Source organism: Oncorhynchus keta, chromosome 12 (genome assembly GCF_023373465.1).
Source record: "Oncorhynchus keta strain PuntledgeMale-10-30-2019 chromosome 12, Oket_V2, whole genome shotgun sequence".
Taxonomy (NCBI): Eukaryota; Metazoa; Chordata; class Actinopteri; order Salmoniformes; family Salmonidae; genus Oncorhynchus; species Oncorhynchus keta.
Genome location: NC_068432.1, coordinates 16,778,703 through 16,801,609, shown reverse-complemented (window position 1 = coordinate 16,801,609; position 22,907 = coordinate 16,778,703). Strand labels below are relative to the sequence as shown.

The 22,907-nt window shown below is 45.8% G+C and overlaps 1 protein-coding gene across 1 annotated transcript in view; it reads right to left on the bottom strand.

Annotated features, from left to right (window-relative positions):
• LOC118391044 (rho GTPase-activating protein 32-like) overlaps positions 1-22,907 on the bottom strand; it is a 228,423-nt gene that overhangs the window by 58,537 nt on the left and 146,979 nt on the right. The window contains exons 7-8 of the mRNA XM_052457558.1: positions 11,678-11,764; positions 5,071-5,208 (exon numbers count right to left, since the gene is read on the bottom strand). Coding sequence (XP_052313518.1) covers positions 5,071-5,208; positions 11,678-11,764 — 225 coding nt within the window. The remainder of the gene's footprint in view (positions 1-5,070; positions 5,209-11,677; positions 11,765-22,907) is intronic.

The window sequence follows — 22,907 nt, the reverse complement described above, 5'->3', positions numbered from 1 at the left end:
TGTCAGCGAAACACAAATATTTGTTTTGTGCAGTGCCTTTTTTTCGCTTGCACTACTAAAATATATACACAACTTATATGCCCTATGCTAAACTGAATTGCCCATGGTCTGCCAATGACTACTCTACTCACAGTCCTACAAATGTGTTTCAGTGTGAGGCGGGAGTCAGAGAAATGGCTTTTAGTCTGTGCTTCACAAGCTAGTTGTCATTGAGAGAGCTGTTTTTAGGTTTCACTGTAATTGTGTGTTCCTTTCACCAAGGTGATGTACTACTTCTGGACAGGAAGCAGTAAACACACAAAAGTGTGCGCGTGTGAGAGAGTGAGAGAGAGTAAGGAGAGAGGACGAGTCAAATAATTTGTGTGAGAGAAAATTGGAAAGTGTGCATGTGTGCGAGCTCAATGAGTTTGTCAGCACCACTGTAGGAGGGTACCACAGTACTTTAGAGGCATAATGGGCATTCCAAAACACTTCAGCTGCTCTCAGGCAGGATAAACACATCTCAATGAGCATGAGCCAGAATGACTGAGCTCATAATGCAGTCAATCCTAATGATACTGAAATGAAGGTTGTTTCTATTTTTTGAGGCGACTTCTTGAGTAATGCACAAAAGATGGCCAGGAGATTTCATAGGTCTGTGGTGGTCCTTCATGTTCCATATTCTATAAAGGCTAGGACAATACAAGAATAGAGAGACAGTGTGAAAACCTCAAGTGAGTGAGATACAGTAGGCAACAACATACGTGTCTCTCTGTCACCATCAAAAGACATTGTTAGATCAAGTTAAAGAATCTCAAGAGGGACTAGCGTCTGTGATGACTACAGGAATAACTTAAATGAGAGAGCGAGAGAGATAGAGAGACAAATAGAGAGGAGAAAAAAGACCGCATGAGAGAGAGAAAGGACAAAAGGAAAGAGTGACTGGTGAGCGCCTAGCAGAGGGAATCAAACACTCCACTGGAGGCCAATTAGAGAGGAGATGAAGAGGAGAGAGGTTAAATAAGGGAAGAGGAGAGAGGTTAAATAAGGGAAGAGGAGAGAGGTTAAATAAGGGAAGAGAAGAGAGGTTAAATAAGGGAAGAGAAGAGAGGTTAAATAAGGGAAGAGAAGAGAGGTTAAATAAGGGAAGAGAAGAGAGGTTAAATAAGGGAAGAGAAGAGAGATTAAATAAGGGAAGAGAAGAGAGGTTAAATAAGGGAAGAGAAGAGAGGTTAAATAAGGGAAGAGAAGAGAGGTTAAATAAGGGAAGAGAAGAGAGGTTAAATAAGGGAAGAGAAGAGAGAGGAAAAGTGGGGACAGGTAGAGGTTAGAGAACTGAGCCCAAAGAGAGGCGAGGACTGAGTGAGGTTAGAGGAAAGGAAAGAGGAGATGAGAAAGGAGAGATGATAGGAAAGCAGAGCAGAGGAAATGAGAGGTTAGGAGAAGAGGAAGGGATAGAGATTATAGGAGACAAGAAATTAGAGTAGGGAGAAGAGGTTAGAGCAGAGACCATTGAAGTGGTGGGCACGGGGCCAGACGTGGGGCCCTCTCATGACCCTCTCTCTTTCTCTCCCGGAGGTTCTAGGCCGCTGCCTGCCACATCGATTCCAGTACATGAGCTGGCACCGTGCGAACCCAATCAGGCCAGGGACGACCAACACACCCACAGAGGCCGAGTGTTGTAGCCCAGAGGAAGGGGCCGAATGGGGCACAATCTGATGACATGTACATGACACTGCCACTTCAGCACTGGTTTTAAAAGTCCCACAGCCTCCGAGCCTTTGTTTTCTTTCCACAAGATGTGGCACCAACAGTACAACATAAATGTAAATATGCATAACCAAACTAAACCCACAGCCAGGACAAATCTGGCCAAGAGGAACCGGTGAAGATATGTGGAAGATATATATGTGGAAGATAATAAGATGTGTAGATGACAAAGCATGCCCGGATTTTAAAAAATATGTTTGTTTTTTATTTGAGACTTCATTGTGGCACTAACCAGTCCAAACAATGGTTAAAGGAGCTATCAGATCTGTTCAAAAATGTCATGAAGGCCACACTTCATTGAGCTCCCTCAAGGTGACGACGAAGCTGACAACATTTAAACGGATCTCAGGATAAATCAAACATTTCCCTAAACAACCCTCATCCGTCAAACGTTGCAGGGAGGGAGAGTACAGAACGTTGAAGTGGACACCACGTTTTGCCTAAATGATAAAAACGGGTTAGCCTGGGACAAAAAGAATGCCAAAAAGAAAGCCCCAAACTTTCAAGAAATGAAACGAGTGCCAACAGTGCTACAATACTAAGCACTTGATTTGGAGGGTAAAGTAGGCTTCTGTATAGAGGACTTGCTTTGCAGAGCAGCAGAGAAGGAAGGCCATGAACGCTCTGGTCTGGGTTATAATAAGCCAGGGTGGGTTTCTCTGATGACATGGATGCTTTCCTTGTTGTGCTGCAGTTGTTGGTTACTGTTGGTGATGAATACCCTGGCGCTTCCCACAAGACTTGTCCTATTCAGCGCACTAATCCAAGAGTGAGCCTTCCCCTGTGTGTGCCAGACAGTGTGTTTATGCGCCCCAAATGGCACCATAGTCCTCATACAGTGCACTACTTTTGACCAGGGCTCTGATCAAAAGTGTCGCACTATGTAGGGAATATGGTACCATTTGTGCCGCCGCCAGTGTCTCTCCTTAGTCCTCCTTCCTCGAGTGTCAACATGGCCAAGCAAACACAGACCAAAAGAGGGCCAAGACTCTCCAGAAAGACAAAGACTAGAGAACATAGGGTAAAACAAGAGTAAAGCCAAGCACAACATGGAGGCCTTAGAGGGACCGGGGGGTGGGACGACTGGCTGGCTAACGGAATCAATAGGGAGACGGATTAGTTGATTAGCAATAAGTCTCCTGATTTCGCAGAATATTCGGACCAACTCTTTTCAGGTCTTAGACTTAATGAGTCATGGAAGACATTGTGTGAGCTAATGTCAACTCATTTTGACCAGGCAATTTAGAGCTCCATGTACTGGCCTGCACAACAGTGGCCATTGTGTATTGTAATGAGCAGGCAATATGATGGTTAACATACTAGTTAGGCTAAGACTATCCAAATAACTGCGGCAGCTAGGTACCAAACTGAGGGAGCGGCAAAATCAGCCCCTCGACAATACTGTTATTGACATTTAAATTGAAGCCAATTTTCCCGTACAACAATTCATCCTGTAAGAACCTCTGTATTAAATGCCTGAAAGTTACAATCAGACAATGACAGTTTGAGCACGCAGCCTCCCGAAAAACTATTTGTAAAGCTGGGCTGCCTGAAATTACTAGACGCTCACTCTCCGCTATTATTTGTTCCAGCAGCCGCAGACACAGATTAAACCGAAAGGTTTGACATCATGTTCAACCAATCACGACTGAGGTAGGCCTATTTCCTCAGCCTTGTTTTGTGAAAACCCTAACAACCTGTTGTACTAGTCCTGTTTAGTGCTGAACATTCCACTACTGAAGGACCCATGCTTTCATTGTGGGCGTAGTAATCTGACCTCCTATGATTAGTCAACATGCCGCCCGTGTCTCCCAGTGTTTCCCATTACAATGGGGACCGGACGACCTGCATCCCAAATGGAACCCTATATAGTGTACTACTTTTGATAACGGCCAATAGAGCTCTGGTCAAAAGTAGTGCACTATGAAGGGAACAGGGTGTCATTTGGGATGCAGCCAAAGTGGTGCCTAGTCAGCCTACCTCCGTGGGAGTCTCTATTTAGGAGTATTAGGGCCTTTTTTCCCCCAAGGACTGAAGGATCATAAAAAGGTAGGCATTAACAGCCACTCCAAACTTCAAAGGCCATCGATTTAGTTGTGAAGATATGCCACAGTTCAAGTGGGCTTTTGCTGTGAAAACTACTGTAAAGAGTGAGAGTGTGTGTTCAAGAGAGGGGAAAGAGAGAGGGAGGGATGGGAAGAGAGAGGGAGGGAGGGGAAAGAGAGGGAGGGAGGAGAAAGAGAGGGGAAAGGGGAGGGGAAAGAGAGAGGGAGGGAGGGGAAAGAGAGAGGGAGGGAGGGAAAGAGAGAGAGGGAGGCAGGAGAAAGAGAGGGGAAAAGGGAGGGGAAAGAGAGAGGGAGGGAGGGGAAAGAGAGAGGGAGGGAGGGGAAAGAGAGAGGGAGGGAGGGGAAAGAGAGAGGGGGAGGGGAAAGAGAGAGGGGGAGGGGAAAGAGAGAGGGGGAGGGGAAAGAGAGAGGGAGGGAGGGGAAAGAGAGAGGGAGGGAGGGGAAAGAGAGAGGGAGGGAGGGGAAAGAAAGGGGAAAGAGAGGGGAAAGAGAGAGGGAGGGAGGGGAAAGAGGGAGGGAGGGGAAAGAGGGAGGGGAAAGAGGGAGGGAGGGGAAAGAGAGAGGGAAAAGAGAGGGGAAAGAGAGAGGGAGGGAGGGGAAAGAGGGGAAAATAGAGGGGAAAGAGAGAGGGAGGGGGAAAGAGGGGAAAATAGAGGGGAAAGAGAGAGGGAGGGGAAAAGAGAGAGGGAGGGTGTAAGAGAGAGGGAGGGAAAAGAGAGGGGAAAGAGAGAGGGAGGGGGAAAGAGAGGGGAAAAGAGAGGGGAAAGAGAGAGGGAGGGGAAAAGAGAGGGGAAAAGAGAGGGGAAAGTGTAAGAGAGAGGGAGGGTGTAAGAGAGCGAAAGCTCCCGTCACAGCTCAGCGGGGATGGAGAGGCTTTCTAAACGCGTAAACACAGAGACAGCACAATTGGACACTTTCACTCATTTAGGCCATGAATCAGCCTGCAACAAAGACCTAGGCAGGAGTTTGTAAAACAAGCAAAAACGACATGGACATTGTACTGGTATTTCACTCTAGCATGGAAACGGTCGCAAAACTGTTCTGAAGTGAGCCCTGTATTTTGCCTCTGGTTTCTGTCTGAACTCTAAACCGTTATCATGTATAACCCTGAAGGGCATAATATAGTCCTTGCAGTCATAAGCTTTGAGGCGGCATTCAAAGTGGGTGACTGGAGACTGGGAGAGACCATCTGAATGGTGATATAGGGATTTTGGGAGGGGTGGCACATCGGCTGTACTGAGACCAGGCATCTTACCTCGGCGCGATCACTCAGACTGTCGAATCGAGGCAGCTCCGGCAGCTGCGAGAAGCGGCGGTCATATATGCAGAGGTGCAGGTGCTTATCCAGGACACGAAAATCTTCATAGCTGCGCTTCACAATCCAGTTCCGGCCCTGCGGAGAACAAACAAGAGAGTCAGCCAGTGGGAAAGAGAGGAGAGAGAACGTTTCCAAAGACAGAGGAGGTGCATCAGCCCTTTACTCGCCTGGTAACAGATACCCCTCACGCCCTAATTCAGAATCCACCGCTGAGACGGGGTGACAGGAGGGGAGCTCTATGCTTTTACTAGGGGGATCAGAGAGGGGGCAGGGCTCGACATTAACGCTGTCCGCTTGCCCGGGCAAGTAAAACAAACTAATTGTTGGACAGGCAGATTACATGGACAAATAAAAAATCACAATATCAAACAATTAGGCTACTTTAATCATTTGCCCAGTGATAGTTTTTGGTCATCAATGAAAATCCTGGAAAAGTCATAGTGTGTGCATCACCTGCGTGTGTTCCAGTGGGGGGACGACGACGACGATAGGCAACTCAAAACATAGTGTAGTTCTGACTAGTTAACTGTTTAGCATACATTGTCATTGTCATGTCCTCAAATAACTTTCCACCGGCACTCGTGTATAACCACAAATGGCCAACACGGATACGGGAGTGCAGTTGATGAAACCAATGCTGCAACTCTGGATGTAAAACAAGCTCTCAAGCTCTCAAAATTGACTCGGATTCTCCTCTATCCATGCAATTTTGACAAAGTAAAAAAATATTCTTAGAATAGCCTAATTGATAAGTAACTCCTACGCTGTCAACATCTCTCATGAACACTGATTATTTTAACCTCACAAACAGATAAACATCTTAGGTTTAACTACCTCGCACACCGTAGCCGTTTGATCCCTGGTTCATCGAATGAGGGAATTATTTTAAAAAGACATAAAAAGTATTTGCTATAATTGTAATGTTGCAAGGTGGCCAACCCTCCTCCTGGAGAGTCCAGGAGAACTACTGGGTATGCAGTAGCCACTCAAATCAAATTCCATTGCATCCATACATATGTTAATCTGATATTATTGCAGTGTAGAGAAAAGCTTGTTTCTCTAGCTCCAAAAGTGCAGTAATATCGAACAAAACGCACAAATCTAAAGGTAAAATAAAGGAATTAAGAAATACTAGGATGTATAGACATTATGGACAGTATGTGGATAGAAAATATAGTATAAATGAAGAATACGTGGATAGAATAGTATACTGTACAGCAAAAAATAAATAGGATGGCCTTGACTAGAATACAGTATATATAGTACATATGAAATCAGTAAAACATTACGTAAACATGATTAAAATGATCAGTGTTCCATTATTAAAGTGACCAGTGTTCCATGTCTATGTACATAGGGAAGCAGCATTTAAGGTGCAGGGATGAGTTACCCGATGGTAGCCGCCTAGTTACAGTCACTAAGTTTAGGGCAGGGTACTGGGTGGAGGTCGGCTAGTGATGGCTATTTAACAGTCTGATGGCCTTGAGATAGCTGTTTTTCAGTCTCTCAGTCCCAGCTTTGCTGCACCAACCTCACCTTCTGGATTATAGCGGAGTGAACAAGCAGTGGCTCAGGTCCTTGATGTTCTTCTTGTCCTTCTTTTGACACCGGGTGCTGTAGCTGTCCTGAAGGGCAGGCAGTGGGCTTCTGGTGAGAGCCCTATGGTTGCGGACGGTGCAGTTGCCGTACCAGGCGGTGATACAGCCCGACAGGATGCTCTCAATGGTGCATCTGTAAAGGTTTGTGAGGGTCTTAGGGGCCAAGCCAGCTTCCTGAGGTTGAAGAGGCGCTGTTGCTCCTACTACACCACACTGTGTGGGTGGACTATTTCAGATTGTCAGTGATGTGTACTGTCAGTGACTGAGGAACTTGAAGCTTTTCACCTTCTTCACTGTGGCCCCGTCGATGTGAATGCGTGCTCCCTCTGCTGTCTCCTGAAGTTCACAATCAGTTCCTTTGTTTTGTTGACATTGAGGGAGAGGTTATTTGTCGTCTGAAAACTTGGAAGCGTGTGTGACCACGCAATCATGGGTAAACAGGGAGTACAGGAGGGGGCTGAGCACACACCCTTGTGGGGCCCCTGTGTTGAGGATCAGCATAGTGGAGGTGTTGTTGCCTACCTTCATCACCTGGGGGTGGCCCACCAGGAAGTTGAGGACCTAGTCGCACAGAGCGGGGTTCAGGCCCAGGGCCCCGAGCTTCATAATGAGCTTGGAGGGTACTATGGTGTTGAAGGCTGAGCTGTACTCAATGAACAGCATTCTTACATAGATATTCCTCCTGACCAGATGGGATAGGACAGTATGCAGTACCGTGTTGCATACTCAGTAGATCTATTGGGGCGGTATGCAAATTAGAGTGGGTCTAGGGTGTCAGGTAAGGTAAAATGATCCTTAACTAGTCTCTCAAAGCACTTCATGATGACAGAAGTGAGTGCTACGGGGAGATTGTAATTTTGTTCAGTTACCTTCACATTCTTGGGTACAGAAACAATAGCAGGCATCTTGAAGCAAGTGGGGACATCAAACTGGGATAGGGAGAGATTGACATTCCAACCAGCTTGTCTGCGCATGTTCCGAGGATGCGGCTAGGGATGGCTGCAGCCTTGCGGCAGCGGCCCGTGTCAGTGGCACTGTGTTATCCTCAAAGCGGGCAAAGAAGGTGTAAAGCTTGTCTGGGAGCAAGGCGTCGATGTCCGCGACGGCCGGTTTTCTCTATATAATGTGTAATTTGTGGAGTCCCTGCCACATACATCTCATGTCTGAGCCGTTGAATTGTGACTCCACTTTGTATCTGTACTGATGTTTTGCCTCTTTGATTTCCTTATCGAGGGCATAACTGGACTGGTGTATTCATCACCTTGCTGAAGTTAAATGTGATGGTTCACGCTTTTAATTTTGCACGAATGCTGTCTTCTATCCAGTTTTTGGTTTGGATAGGTTTTAATTGTCACAGTGGGAACAACATCCCCTATACACTCCCTAATGAACACAGTCACTGTGTCAGTGTATACGTAAATGTTATTCTCAGAGACAACCCGGAACATTTTCCAGTCCACGTGGAAAATTCCGATCAGACCAGCGTTGAATAGACCTTAGCATTTGTAATTCCTGTTAAGAGTTTCTGCCTATAGGAAGGGAGAAGCTAAATGGAGTCGTGATCTGATTTTGCCGAAGGGAGGGCTGGGGAGCGCCTTGTAGCAATCCCAGAAGGGAGAGTAACAATGGTCGAGAGTTTTTGAAGCGCGAGTACTACAGGCGATGTGTTGATAGAACTTCAGTAGCGTTTCCCTCAGTTTGCTTTATTAAAGTCCCCAGCGATAATAAATGCGGCCTCGGGATCTGCAGTTTCCAGTTTGCACAAGGTCCAGTATAGTTCCTTGAGAGCTGTCGTGATATCGGCTTGAGGGGGAATATACACGGCTGTGACGATAACAAATAGGCTTATCAAGATCCAGTTGTGTTTGAGCAGGGTTGGATAAAAAGCCTGATAGGGTGACTCCCCACAGAACACTCCACTGGGGGACAGGGACCAGCCATTTGTATGGTTGTAGTTTGGTTGTGGTTGCCCCAAGCAGAGCACCAGTCTGCCAATGTGATGCAGTGCTAAAAAAACAGACGAAGGGATGGATGGATGGAGGGGGGATGAATCTAAATGGCTGGGATTATTAAGAGGGGTCAAATCTGGTGGAATTAAGAGAGGTGGACATTATATCCTTCAATTTCAACAGGGGGGGGCATTTTAACCTGAAAGAGGGATCTCCCTCAATGGACGATGTTCCCTGAATGTACTACAGAACATTGAGTAAAAAATAAAATATTTTATGATATTGGATGTACTGCTATTAATCAAACCAGAAACATATGCGGTGGGGTAATTACTTGTTTTATTAGTATTGTGAGTAAATCCAACAGGCACCATGCCACACAGCATGCCACACAGAATGGAACAGCTCCTAAATATGTTGCCATTGAAGCTCACTGAACTCACACTTTAACTGTGCTGGCCTGGATAGCTAAGTTTGGAATCCATTTATGAAGTCATCAATTCGCCGAGGCTATTTTGGGTGTACAACGCAAGAACTCGATAATTCACACAGATCCATACGTTAACTCTTAACAGACATTAGATCTTTGGGGGGATACATCGGGGCCGGCTGGCGATTGACAAAGCCATCCAGGGCTTTTTGAAATCTAAATGAAAGGGTGCCGAGTTGTGATGTGCTCCTCGGGCAACGTCCCTATGGGGAACAGGGTGCAATTTGGGACAGGCCCTTGGTCAGCTCCGGGAACAGGTTCTTTTAGAATTTATCCTGGGGATAATGTAGCTCATGGGCTGAGAAAGTTGTGGGGAGCAAAGGAGGAGAAGGAAGAGTGGAAATGGAGAAAGGTTCAGGATGGTGGTGGTAGCAAATGGGGTTAATACTTCTGAAAGCTCTGCCAGATCAGAGTACTGTGTATCCAGGCTCTGGAAGACAAGCTTCCAACAGTCCCCCTTTATGGGCTGACAAATAATTATCCAGAACTCTATTAGCCATAGCCACTTCCAGGTTGGCAAAAAAAGGCAACATTCCAAGGACCTACTGAATTTCAAGCAGAAGGTGGACACACTGCAAGCTTATCAAAATTCAGAATCATTCCCAGTTATAACCCATGTGTTTTTATCTCCGATGGCCAGTCTTGTCCCCCCTTTTCTCTTTTTGCTCCCTGGTCCAATGCCCCAGTGTGTGGTAACTATCCCTCATCCAGGCAGTCTTCTCGATGGCTGGCTTACAGCCTCCGGCCACCTTCATCTCTGAAAGGACAACACAAACCTGACAAAACTGCATTTCTGTGGGTCACCCCCTTTACACATTTCTCCACTCCTGTCCTATCTTTCCACCCTTTATTTTCTATTCTCTTCCTATCCCCCCTTTCTTTTGTTCCCCAGAAGTAAAGTCAAAGGTACGTGCTCCCAACATGGAATTGGTCAATTTCCCTGCACTTAGCATCACCATGCACTTACCATCATCTATATCAAAGAAAGAAAATGGTGGAATATGCTTCAGAAGCCGTATGCAGATGACAAAACCAGTGATATAAGTGCAAACCAAATTAACTTTGCCCTCAGCTCATCATCGCATTCAAAGCTACTCCTGTCTTCCTATTTTCCATCCAGTTGCTTCACCGTTTCTTTTTCGACTCACAAGTGTGATTGCAAACCTCAAAACCCCAGTTCCAGAACGAGGGAGAAAAAAAACTAACTTGGTTGCTTTGATTTGACCCAGAAAGATCCCTCTGAACTGGGGCCAGGGCTGGAGTGACTGTGACTGCAGAGCATCGACCAGCCCCACTGATCCTAGTGCAGCCATAAGGGAATAACCAGGAGGGAATCAGGACTGTATAAATATTTGTGTAGGGCTCCGTATAGTACTTGGTGAGCTACAGTAGCTTTGTCCCACTTTCAGACACTGGGACTTCCAGTCAGTTTCTTTGTTTGTCTGTTCCCTTACTAGTCTGTGGAACTAAAGCGATCTATCCTGCAGGCTGGATTCTTTCTCCTCCGCTCTCTGTACTAAGAGGGTGGCTCTGGGCCAATTGTTCACCCTCCTTTCCCCCCTTATATATGGAACAGTGCAGCAGTTTCAGCTCCCCTTTCCAACACCAAGCCAAGGAAAGATGGAATTTCCAAGGACAGAGACACCCGTTTTCCGTGGCATTGCCAAGGTCATGCAAATGGAATACGATCTAGAGGAAAAATGTGTGAAACCTGAATCGAGTGATCCAGTGGAAGGGGTGAGACCGGAGTTACTGGGTTGTGTGGGACCTGTGCGCAATTGTGGGAACTGGAAAGCACATGTGAGCTTAAGAAAATGGAATTCAGTAAAATGGAAGGCATGTCTTCAGTGAACCTTGAACTAGGAAGTCCCTAGAGATGTCCTACATGTTAAATTTAGGAGAAACACCCAAGTTAAACGTAAAAATAAAACATTTTGATCAATAGACGATGAAATTGGGCAAGGGTTTTATTGAATTGCTTCGCTAGATCTCTGATGAGAGGGAAACAATTGCCAAGGAGAAGATTCGGATGGTATGCCAGACGTCTTTTTCAAGTTGTGTGTTTTGTTGCTACTCAACACCTTGTGAACATTGTGGATAAGGCCATACGGCATCATTTCCCTGTCACTCTCCTTTCCCACGAGACCCTTATCACCAATCTGACCTTTCTGTTGAGTAGTTTGGTTCCAGCTTCACCTTTCCCGCAACTAAGATTCTTCAATCACGACCCAAAGTGTTTTCAGAAAAATGAAAAATAAGCCAATCCCGTAACGTTACTAGCTAACAGAGGGGTGTGCTGTGTATGATTTACAGTATTGGGCGTTCATCATTTGGTGTGTGACAAGATTCAAAAGACAGCGATTTTCCATGTGACTGTACGTCTGTGAGAGTGTGTGGGTTTGCGTGCAAGTGTGTGTGTGTGTGTGCAAATGTATATGAGAGAGCACTGATTGAGTGAGTATGACACTGCAGCATATCACAGCACCCGGGGGATTACTCTGTCATACCTGGCAGTAGATCTGGACCAAGTACTGCAGCTCTTTGGACTCAAAGCCATTCCGTGTCACTTCGCTCTGTTCATCCGCGAGTGAAAGCTGGAATACAGAGAGGGAAAGGGGGGAGAGAGTGGGAGAGAGAAAGTATGAGACACAGTGCTTCATGTTTGGGGTTTTGGGTCAAATGGCATAAGGGCATGGATGTGGTCAGATGACAACAGATAATTTGGTTGAAACAACCCTTTAGCCTTTGTCTAACCTCCCCCCTCCCTTTCTTCCAAGCAAGAGCTAAGAGAGTCTCTCAGTAGAACCAAAACAAAATAATTATCATCCCTCACAACCCCTGACAGTTATACTGAGCCCGAGGCAAGTATTCACAAACCGTCTCAGTGTAGGAGTACTGATCCAGGATCAGTTATCCCTTTTAGATTATAGTGAATATGATTATACGGACAGTTGGGATCTGATCCTAGAACAGCACTCGTACTCTGAGACGCTTTGTGTAGAAAACAAAACCGAAAAATCACCAGCCCTCATCAATGAACAAATCACTTTGTCTTTGCGTCACACAAACCCAGCTCGGGTATCATCCCCGACAGAAGAAACCACTAACACTCAATTCCTAATCCCTTTGCTATGACTTCGTAAGCGGAAGAGAGAGAACCTCAAATGTAAACGTTACAAGTCCCTTCCCTTCTCAGATGAGCTAACTAACAAAGAGAACATTGAAAGAGGAGTTGACAGAATAAAGCATGAAGGAAGGAGGGACAATCATAAGGTGGGATGATGAGCTGATTTGTCCCCAGCTGAGCCCCCCTCCCCGCTTGCCTGCCCACGTTCTTATGAAATATAAATGAGGACTGGAGCGTCCCACACAGCAGGTGAGCGTCTCTTCCATGTTACTCAGTAGACCACGGAGGAACTGATATCTGATATACATATCGTACTATTGAAAAACGTTTTGTAATGAAAGCACACACAAACATAAACAATGGACAAATTTAGGTAGTCCCTCGCCTCCCTCCCCATTTCGGACTGTTTGCTTCTGTTTGGTTCCTAATGAATAGGACCCTGATCTGTCTGTGAGCACTGGACCTGACAAGCTTAGATGCAGAAGCCGACTTCAACAGTTATTCGCAACAGTTTGATGCTATAGGCCTGTAGTGCCATACACTCACATTGTAGGCCTTTGTAAGATGGTTTTGTCGAATGCTGGGGGACATAGAATTTCTTCTCATTTCAGGGAGTCATTCATTTGATTGAGCCTATGACTTGTATGAAAATGAGAAGGACATTTTTTGCATAATTTATAGCTCCGTTTTCCCTTTTGAACCGGAAGTAGGAAACAAACTCCCATGTACTCCCTTTCTCAACATTAGGTATGTGTGACACCTGACAACACCTATTACTAAGCTAGGCATGCCAATTAGTGACCAACAAGCAATTTGCTTTTGTCCTAGTTGAAGCTGCTAGCCTATCAATCCCAGGTAAATTGCTTTACTTTAACACAATGTTACTATTGCAGAGACCATGTTTTACAATCCACCATTGATTGCAAGACTGTGCAGTGAATTGTATGGTTTGTGTGCTCCATTCATGCATAGACACAGACACACAGTACAACAGTCTCTGTGTTCACCCCCCATCATTGCACACACATTATGGACACACACACACACACATTAAAACTGAATGGCCCTCGCTGTCCTTTGTGCCTGAAGGGGTCTGCTGCGTATCTCACAGGCACCAGACCCCTACAACCCCAACACACACACCTCCCCCACACGGCCCACCGCGTATCTCTCCGCTTCCCATCCATCCCTGTGATTGACATATCAAAAAGGAATGAGCTGGGCGTGCTGACTGGGGCAACACGTCCAAGCACTGACCTCAGCGGGGGGGGACAAATTATCATGTGTACACAGTCAAAGACACAAACAGGGTTAAGTGGGGTCTTGTTTGTGTGGCAAAACAAACTTAAACCCTTGCGATTCTCTCGTTGTTATGAGTGGTAGACCCTCAGCAGCTGCAGAAGACAGCTCAGTGTTTAACCTATACTACAAATGTCGTTTGAGGAGTTAGTCAGTTTTACTTTGGTCAAGTCTGAGTTTAACTCGGGATAACCGGTACCACGAAACTGGCTCACCTTTAGCCAGGTACATTTCTATGGCAACCAATCCTTCAGAACAAATCCTTCAGGAATGAAAACGGAACCTGGCTAGCTTTAGACATGCCTGAGTAGATCTAGCATGCTTCGTAGTGTTCCCCTCAGGATAGCATCAAGGTTGTCAATACACTGATCTAGGAGCAGTGGGACTGGGGCAGGATCACACCCAACATGGAACACAACAACAGAACACTGATCAGTAGTAGGCTGCCTTCACCATCCACAGCAGAGACTGTACAGTTGATATATAGGCTAAACAGCAGTGCTTTGTATAAATCTGGGGCTGTTACTTGGTTTAAATTTGTCCATGAATGTGTGTGTGCTTATGCTTGTATATACAAAAATTATGTTTTGTCACATAGGTGCAGTGAAATGTGTTGTTTTAGAGGGTCAGCCATAGTAGTACGGTGATAGCAGTACCATACCATAGTAGTAGTACGGTGATAGCAGTACCATACCATAGTAGTAGTACGGTGATAGCAGTACCATACCATAGTAGTAGTACGGTGATAGCAGTACCATACCATAGTAGTAGTACGGTGATAGCGGTACCATACCATAGTAGTAGTACGGTGATAGCAGTACCATACCATAGTAGTAGTACGGTGATAGCGGTACCATACCATAGTAGTAGTACGGTGATAGCGGTACCATACCATAGTAGTAGTACGGTGATAGCGGTACCATACCATAGTAGTAGTACGGTGATAGCAGTACCATACCATAGTAGTAGTACGGTGATAGCGGTACCATACCATAGTAGTAGTACGGTGATAGCGGTACCATACCATAGTAGTAGTACGGTGATAGCGGTACCATACCATAGTAGTAGTACGGTGATAGCGGTACCATACCATAGTAGTAGTACGGTGATAGCAGTACCATACCATAGTAGTAGTACGGTGATAGCGGTACCATACCATAGTAGTAGTACGGTGATAGCGGTACCATACCATAGTAGTAGTACGGTGATAGCGGTACCATACCATAGTAGTAGTACGGTGATAGCAGTACCATACCATAGTAGTAGTACGGTGATAGCAGTACCATACCATAGTAGTAGTACGGTGATAGCAGTACCATACCATAGTAGTAGTACGGTGATAGCAGTACCATACCATAGTAGTAGTACGGTGATAGCAGTACCATACCATAGTAGTAGTACGGTGATAGCAGTACCATACCATAGTAGTAGTACGGTGATAGCGGTACCATACCATAGTAGTAGTACGGTGATAGCGGTACCATACCATAGTAGTAGTACGGTGATAGCAGTACCATAGTAGTAGTACGGTGATAGCAGTACCATACCATAGCAGTAGTACGGTGATAGCAGTACCATACCATAGTAGTAGTACGGTGATAGCAGTACCATACCATAGTAGTAGTACGTGATAGCAGTACCATACCATAGTAGTAGTATGGTGATAGCAGTACCATACCATAGTAGTAGTATGGTGATAGCAGTACTTTTGTATTGTATTACTAAAATTGATTTTAAAAAACAAAAAAATGTTTAGTCACATATACCAGATAGGTGCAGTGAAATGTGTTGTTTTACAGGGTCCTAGTAGTACAGCGCCCCTGGAAGAAATGAGGGTTAAATGTCTTGCTCAGGTACTCACCATACTACTACAACACTCTAACCGCTAGGCTACCTGCCGCTCCTATCCTCGTGGGTACCAGAAATCCCCAAGTCCCCACAAGGATATTAAAACAATAACTTCTCCCAGGACTCCCGAGTGGCGCAGCGGTCTAAGGCACTGCTTCACTACAGACCCTGGTTTGATCCCGGGCTGTTTCACAGCCGGCCGTGATCGGGAGTCCCATAGGGCGGCGCACAATTGGCCCAGCATCGTCCGTCCGGGTTCGGGGAGGGTTTGGCCGTCATTTTAAAATAAGAATTTGTTCTTAAATGACTTGACTAGTTAAATTAAGGTTTTAAAAAAATGCTGTAGGTTTAGAATTAGGGCCAGGGGTTCAGTTTGGGGTTAGGAGTTCAGGTTAAGGTTTAGGGAAAATGGGATTTTGAATGGAAATCAATTTCAGGTCCCCACAAGGATAGTAAAACATATGCTGTGTGTGTGTGTGACCAGGTTCAATATGCGCCTGTCAACACTGTTATTAGCCTGTCAACACTGTTATTAACACTGTTAGCCTGTCAACACTGTTATTAACACTGTTAGCCTGTCAACACTGTTATTAACACTGTTAGCCTGTCAACACTGTTATTAACACTGTTAGCCTGTCAACACTGTTATTAACACTGTTCGCCTGTCAACACTGTTCGCCTGTCAACACTGTTCGCCTGTCAACACTGTTCGCCTGTCAACACTGTTCGCCTGTCAACACTGTTCGCCTGTCAACACTGTTCGCCTGTCAACACTGTTCGCCTGTCAACACTGTTCGCCTGTCAACACTGTTCGCCTGTCAACACTGTTCGCCTGTCAACACTGTTCGCCTGTCAACACTGTTCGCCTGTCAACACTGTTCGCCTGTCAACACTGTTCGCCTGTCAACACTGTTCGCCTGTCAACACTGTTAGCCACCGTTCTGCACTTCAGACAGACACTTAAATGAAAGTCCTCTAAGTTAGACACACTAGCAAGGGCCTCTAATCATAGGAAAATGACATGCCTCTGTCAAACGGTCAATTTCAGAGTGCATGGATGGAGTTGTCCTTGAAAAATGGCAGAAATCAACAGTACCATGCTCCAAACACATCTAGAGCCTCATTTTGAAAAGCTTAATTGGTGTCCTTGGTAGTGTTCTTGGCATTAGCCTCGAAGTCTTCGAGTGCTTGGAATTGGTGAACTGGAGAAGTAGCATCCTGCCATTTTCACCTGCTATTTAAACATCTCATCTCCATCTTTTGAGCCAGCGGGTTTACTGTGTTACAAAAAGTATGCAAGGCTACGTGTGGAACGCAAAATAGCAGGCTTGGTTTAAATGCCCTTGTAACTCTAGATGGCTTGGCATTGCCTACTGTTTGCAGCGACGACTTTTCGCTTCCTCCCTCTCTCTTCTTCTATTCTGTGTTTTCACTTTTGTTAGCTACCACTCCCTATTTCATCTTCAGTGTTATGTTTGCTCAAATAGTTACACAGACAGAGAACTTTGAGGAGAAAGGAGTTTGTTCTTTAAGCGCTTAGAAAGTGTGCTGAACAAACAATGTTAAGGGACACGAGAGAGCGAGACAGAGCGAGACAGCGAGACAGAGCGAGAGAGAGCCTGCGCTCGGAGCAGGGGAACAACTAGTCCTATATACCAACAGCAGGGCTTTTCTCAGCGCAGGGCAGGGGCAATGAAAACAAACGCTGCATGCAATCCCAAAGAGGCCAACATTTGTGTCGAGCGAAAAATACTTTCCCTATTACGGCAGTAGGGTGTTAAAGCGGAAATCAGCAGTTGAAACAATAAAGTACTCCCCGCACCTGTTTTGGTAAAAAGCTGAAGAAAGTTTCAAGTTATAAAGTCACATGCACAAGTACAGTGAAATGCCTTTCTTGCAGCTCTAACACCAACAACCCAGTAATCAATAACAATGTAATACAAAAATAACATCAAACAAAAACACACAATATATATAAATAAGAACACAACAGTAAGTAAGCATACTATATACAGGGTCATTTCCAGTACCATAGTTACAATGTGCAGGAATACTGGAAAGATGGTGGTAGATATGTTTTGGGGTAAGGTGACTAGGCATCAGGATATATAAGAGTAGCAGCAGCGTATATGATGATTGTATGTGAGTGTGTAAAGTCAGTATAAATGTATGTGCATATTATTTGTGTGAGCAAATGGAGTGTTTGTGTGTGTGTTGGAGTATCAGTGTACATAGTGTGTAGGGCACTGAGTGTGCATAGAGACAGTGCAACAATAAGAATAAAATACAAAGGTCAACTCAGATAGTCCATGTAACCATTTTGTTAGCTAATTAGCAGTTTTATGGTACAGGGATAGAAGCTGTTCAGGAGCCTGTTGCTGTCAGACTTGATGCATTGGTCCCGTATGCCGTTCGGAAGCAAATAAAACAGTCTATGGTTCGAGTGGTTGGAGACTAACTATTTTTCTGGCCTTCCTTCCACACCGCCTGATAGAGGTTCTGGACGGCAGGGACCTCAGCCCCAGTGATGTACTGGACTGTCCACACCCCCCCTCTGTAGCGCCATCCGATCGAGGGCGGTGTTATTGTCATATCGAGCAGTGATACAGCCAATCAATATGCTCACAATGGTACAGCTGTAGAACCTTTTCAACCTCCTGAGGGGGAAGAGGCACTGTCGCACCTTCTTCATGACGGTGTGCGTGTGTGGACCATTTTAAATTCTTAGTCACTTGGACAGAGAGGAACTTGAAGCTATCTGCTCCACTGCAGCCCTGTCAATGTAGATTGGGGCGTGCTCAACCCCCCCATTTCCTGTAGTCCACGATCAGCTCCTTGGTCTTACTGACGTTGAGGAAGAGGTTGTTGTTCCGGGGGGGGGGCAAAGCATATACCCCGTGGGGCCCTGTGTTAAGGGTCAGCATGGGAGTTGATGTTGCCTACCCTCACACCATCTGGGGTCAACAAGTCAGGAAGTCCAGGATCCAGTTGCAGAGGGAGGTGTTCAGTCCCAGGGTCTTAAGCTTAGAGGGGACAATGGTGTTGAACACTGAGCTGTAGTCAATGAACAGCATTCTGACATAGGTGTTCCTCGTATATAGTGGGTGAAGGCAGTGTGGAGTCAAATTGAGATTGTGTTTTCTGTTGGGGCTGTATGCAAATTGGAGTGGGTCCAGGGTGTCTGGGATGATTGAGTTGATGTGTGCCATAACCAGCCTCTCAAAGCACTTCATGATTACAGATGTGAGAGCTTCAGGGCGGTAGTCATTGTGGCATGAAGCCTTAGAGTTTTAATGAACAGGAATGATGGTGGTCATCTTCAAACATGTGGCAGTTACAGACTGGGATGAGGAGACGTCAAAAATTACAATGAATATACCTGCCAGCTGTTCTGCGCATGCTCTGAGAACGTTGTTTTGTCAAAGCGTGCATAAAATGCATTGTTTTCGTCTGGTACAGAGGCATCGTTGGGCAGATCACGGCTGGGTCTTCCTTTGTAATCCATAATGAACTGTAGCCCCTGCCACATGCAGCGGGCGTCGGAGCCTGTGTCATATGGGTAACTCCTGTTTGAGCTTCTGCTTGAAAACAAGAAGCAGGAGTACGGAGTTATGATCTGACGAATGGCGGACGAGGGATGGCCTTGTATGCTTGCTTGTGGGTAAAATACCAGTGGTCTATTACGAGAGTCCCGTTGGTAGGAAATCCGTGATCGGAAGTCATCCATCTTATTATCATCCTCATCAACAGGTGGCCGGTTCTCCCTTCGCCTTAATCTCGCCAGGATCCACCCTCTCTTGAGTCTAACATCGCTGTTTCCTCTTGGGTAGCCAGGAAATTGGTCCGGAATTACAGAAAGAGCCCAGGGCAGACGAGTCGAAGTTGAAGCCATAATTGAGGTAAGTATGTGCCGATCTGATGTTCAAAATGTTTTGTCGGTTGTAAGAAATGATAGCAGATACATTTTGAGAAAATAAACGACATAACGGCAGCCATCCAGTACCACGGCATCTTTAACCACTCAAATTCATAGACAGAGCTATGATGATTAGTGTTTTAACCATGTTTTAAGGCTATAGTGTTTGTTGACATTTACTAAAACAAGCTTGTATTTTGGTGTATGACAGTTGAACTAAGCTCATGAGGCATTTATAAGTTATATTGAAGAATCAAATGGGTACATATCATTCATTTTTAAGTCCAAAAATGGATGTAGTAACTGCAGATCGACCCCTTAAGAGTTTGGACTGCTTCTGAACAGAGACAGGGTGAGTGTTGGGTGGTGATACGCACACACTCAAGCTGTCATGCACATAGTACGCGCACAAACACAATGTTATGCACACATGGAAAGGGAAGGCTACATGTACAAATGCATGTACACACACAGTCACACACACAGTCACACACAAATTAATTCATTACCGGTGGCGCTCAATGACAGTTCAATGAACCGGGAGTGACAGAGCCACCAGTCTATTGTTCAGCTGGGATCCCTGCTGCTGAGCCACACGTACACACACATTTGTGCCGCTCCGTAAAAAAAAAAAGAAGTTTGTAATTCCAACTCCCAGCCAGTGTATATGCCTCTGCTATTGCACTGTCTGCCGGTGAAATACTGTCTTGCACATAGACATAAATCCACTACAGTGACAGAAGATTCCATTCACGGTGGCCTTGCTCCAGAGAGAATGTGTGTGTATGTATGTATATATATATATATATATATTACACACATGTGCGCGTGAAGAGCTATTGCTGCCTTCTAGCTATCTAGTACAGTCAAGGTGCCAGTCTCCTAACACAGAGAAAAATAAAAATTGAAAAGAAGAACAAGAGGCGATAAAGAGGAAGAGCGGTGCTCCCATTCAGTACTCACAGCAAAAGAGTCCTGTTGCCACTGCTTTCGCCGTCCAGCCTTTCGTTTGGCTTCCCCTCACGCTGCCTCTCAGGGGTTCAACGTAGAAAGAGAGCCCCCCTACTTAACACACACCCTGAAGCCTGCAGAATCCATCTCTCACCGCGCGTGTGTCAAAGTGGCAGGTTCCCCCGTCCCACCAGCCTCTGTTCCCCTCGCGTCTGATACAAATACACTCTGCAGGACACCGATGTCAGCCCTGTCTCCTTACGAGCTCACACACACTCTCTCTCGGTTTGTGTGTGTGGAGTGCAACTCCTCCCAGAGAGAGCGAGAAGAGGGCGGCAGCGGTAGCACCGGCAGCAGTAGAGCACTTGTTTGTTGGGTTTGGAAGATTCCACGTCGGGACCCGTGTGGTTTTCATCCATTCCGTTTTGTTCTCCACATCTCTCAACCTTGTGATGCTCTCTGGGCTCCTTTCTCTCCCACTTTCTCACTCTCCCCCTCTTTGTCCTACTTCATGTCTTAGTTAGCTCTGGTTCAACAGGGCATAAATTACGCTCAATTTCACGAGCAGAAGAAGTAGCTGATAAAAAAGTGCTTTTCTTTCCTGCACTGCACACCCGCTCTGTCCGTCTCTCCATCACATGCTTTCGCTCTCTCCTCTTTCCCTCACTCGCCCCCTCCTTTCATTGGTACAGTCCCCAGGACAAAGCGAGAGGGCTGGAGGGAGCCAAAAGAAACAGAGGGGAGGGGTGTGTAGAGGAGGTGGGAATGGGGTCGCCTTTGCAGGAGAGCAGTTATTTTCTCCAGCACGTGGCCTCACTCTCTGTATTTCTTTCCTTTCTAGAATTAGGCAATCTCTACACTTGAGCATCAATGTCTATTTACATTTCGCAACAATTTTCAGCTCAGTTTTACTTTCAATTAATGTAATTTTACAGAATAGTCTACTGCTATAAATTATGGTTATGGTGACATTGTTGCACATAGAGGCCAAGAAGCATAATTCCATTGACCCTAGCTGAGGCTTTTGTCTTGTACTCATGTAAAACAAGGATTTATAGTGGCTTCATTTGCGCCTTGACCCAACAGTTACCAGGGGTTGTAGCTATAGAACTAAAATCCTAAAAAAAGGATACACCAGCCAAAAATGCCACGGTATGAGGGAATATGTCCATTCTATAAATTATATTTCTATGGTTGCAGCCATAAACATGCATGAAGATAAACTAAAATAAATGATCTATGGTTGCAACAGAAGCAGGGATGACATTGTGAGTGCCATCCCATCTGATGGCCATTAGAAGCAGTTTTCCGTGAGGACAGTCAAGTCATAGACTGCGTCCCAAATTACACCTTATTCCCTACATAGTGCACTACCTTTGACCAGGGCACATAGGGCTCTGATTTTTTTTTTTTTTTTTTTTTTTTTTTTTCTAAATGGTGCACTATGTAGGGAATAGGGAGCCATTTGGGATGTAGCCTGAGAGAAGGGGGAGGGAGAGGGGAGCAGACCGCCACATGGTCATAACATCAGGACGAGCCAAGTGCACTGGCCCGCTGGATCTGCCCCAATGAGCAATTCCTCCCGTGTCTGCTTTACTGCTAAAACACATTGAGACTTGACTGGGAAAGTGCTTGTGTGTACTGTGTGCTAGGCTACATATTTGCAGATTTTGTCAGGGGAGATCTGGCTGTACAATGCATGCGGAAAGTATTCAGACCCCTTCACTTTTTTCACATTTTGTTACGTTACAGCATTATTGTTTTTTCCCCATCAATCTACACACGATACACCATAAGTATTCAGACCCTTTACTCAGTACTTTGTTGAAGCACCTTTGGCAGTGATTATAGCCTCAAGTCTTCTTAGGTATGATGCTACAAGCTTGGCACACCTGTATTTGAGGAGTTTCTCCCATTCTTCTCGGCAGATCTCAAGTTCTGTCAGGTTGGATGGGGAGTGTCGCTGGACAGCTATTTTCAGGTCTCTCCAGAGATGTTCGATCGGGTTCAAGTCCGGGCTCTGGCTGGACGTGTCCCAAAGCCACTCCTGTGCTGCCTTGGCTGTGTGCTCAGGGTCATTGTCCTGTTGGAAGGTGAACCTTCGCCCCAGTCTGAGGTCCTGAGCGCTCTGGAGCAGGTTTTCATCAACGATCTCTGTACTTTGTTTCATTCATCTATCCCTCAATCCTGACTAGTCTTCCAATCCCTGCCGCTGAAAAACATCCGCACAGCATGATGCTGCCACCACGCTCCACCGTAGGGATGGTGCTGCGTTTCCTCCAGACGTGACGCTTGGCATTCAGGCCCAAGAGTTCAGTCTTGGTTTCATCAGACCAGAGAATCGTGTTTCTCGTGGTCAGTCTTTTGGTGCCTTTTGGCAAACACCAAGTGGGCTGTCATGTGGCTTCCGTCTGGCCACTCCAACATAAAAGCCTGATTTGGTGGAGTGCTGCAGAGATTGTTGTCCTTCTGGAAGTTTCTCCCATCTCCACAGAGGAGATCTGGAGATCTGTCAGAGTGACCATCGTGTTCTTGGTCACCTTCCTGACCAAGGCACTTGTCCCCCGATTGCCCAGTTTGGCTGGCCGGGTGGCAA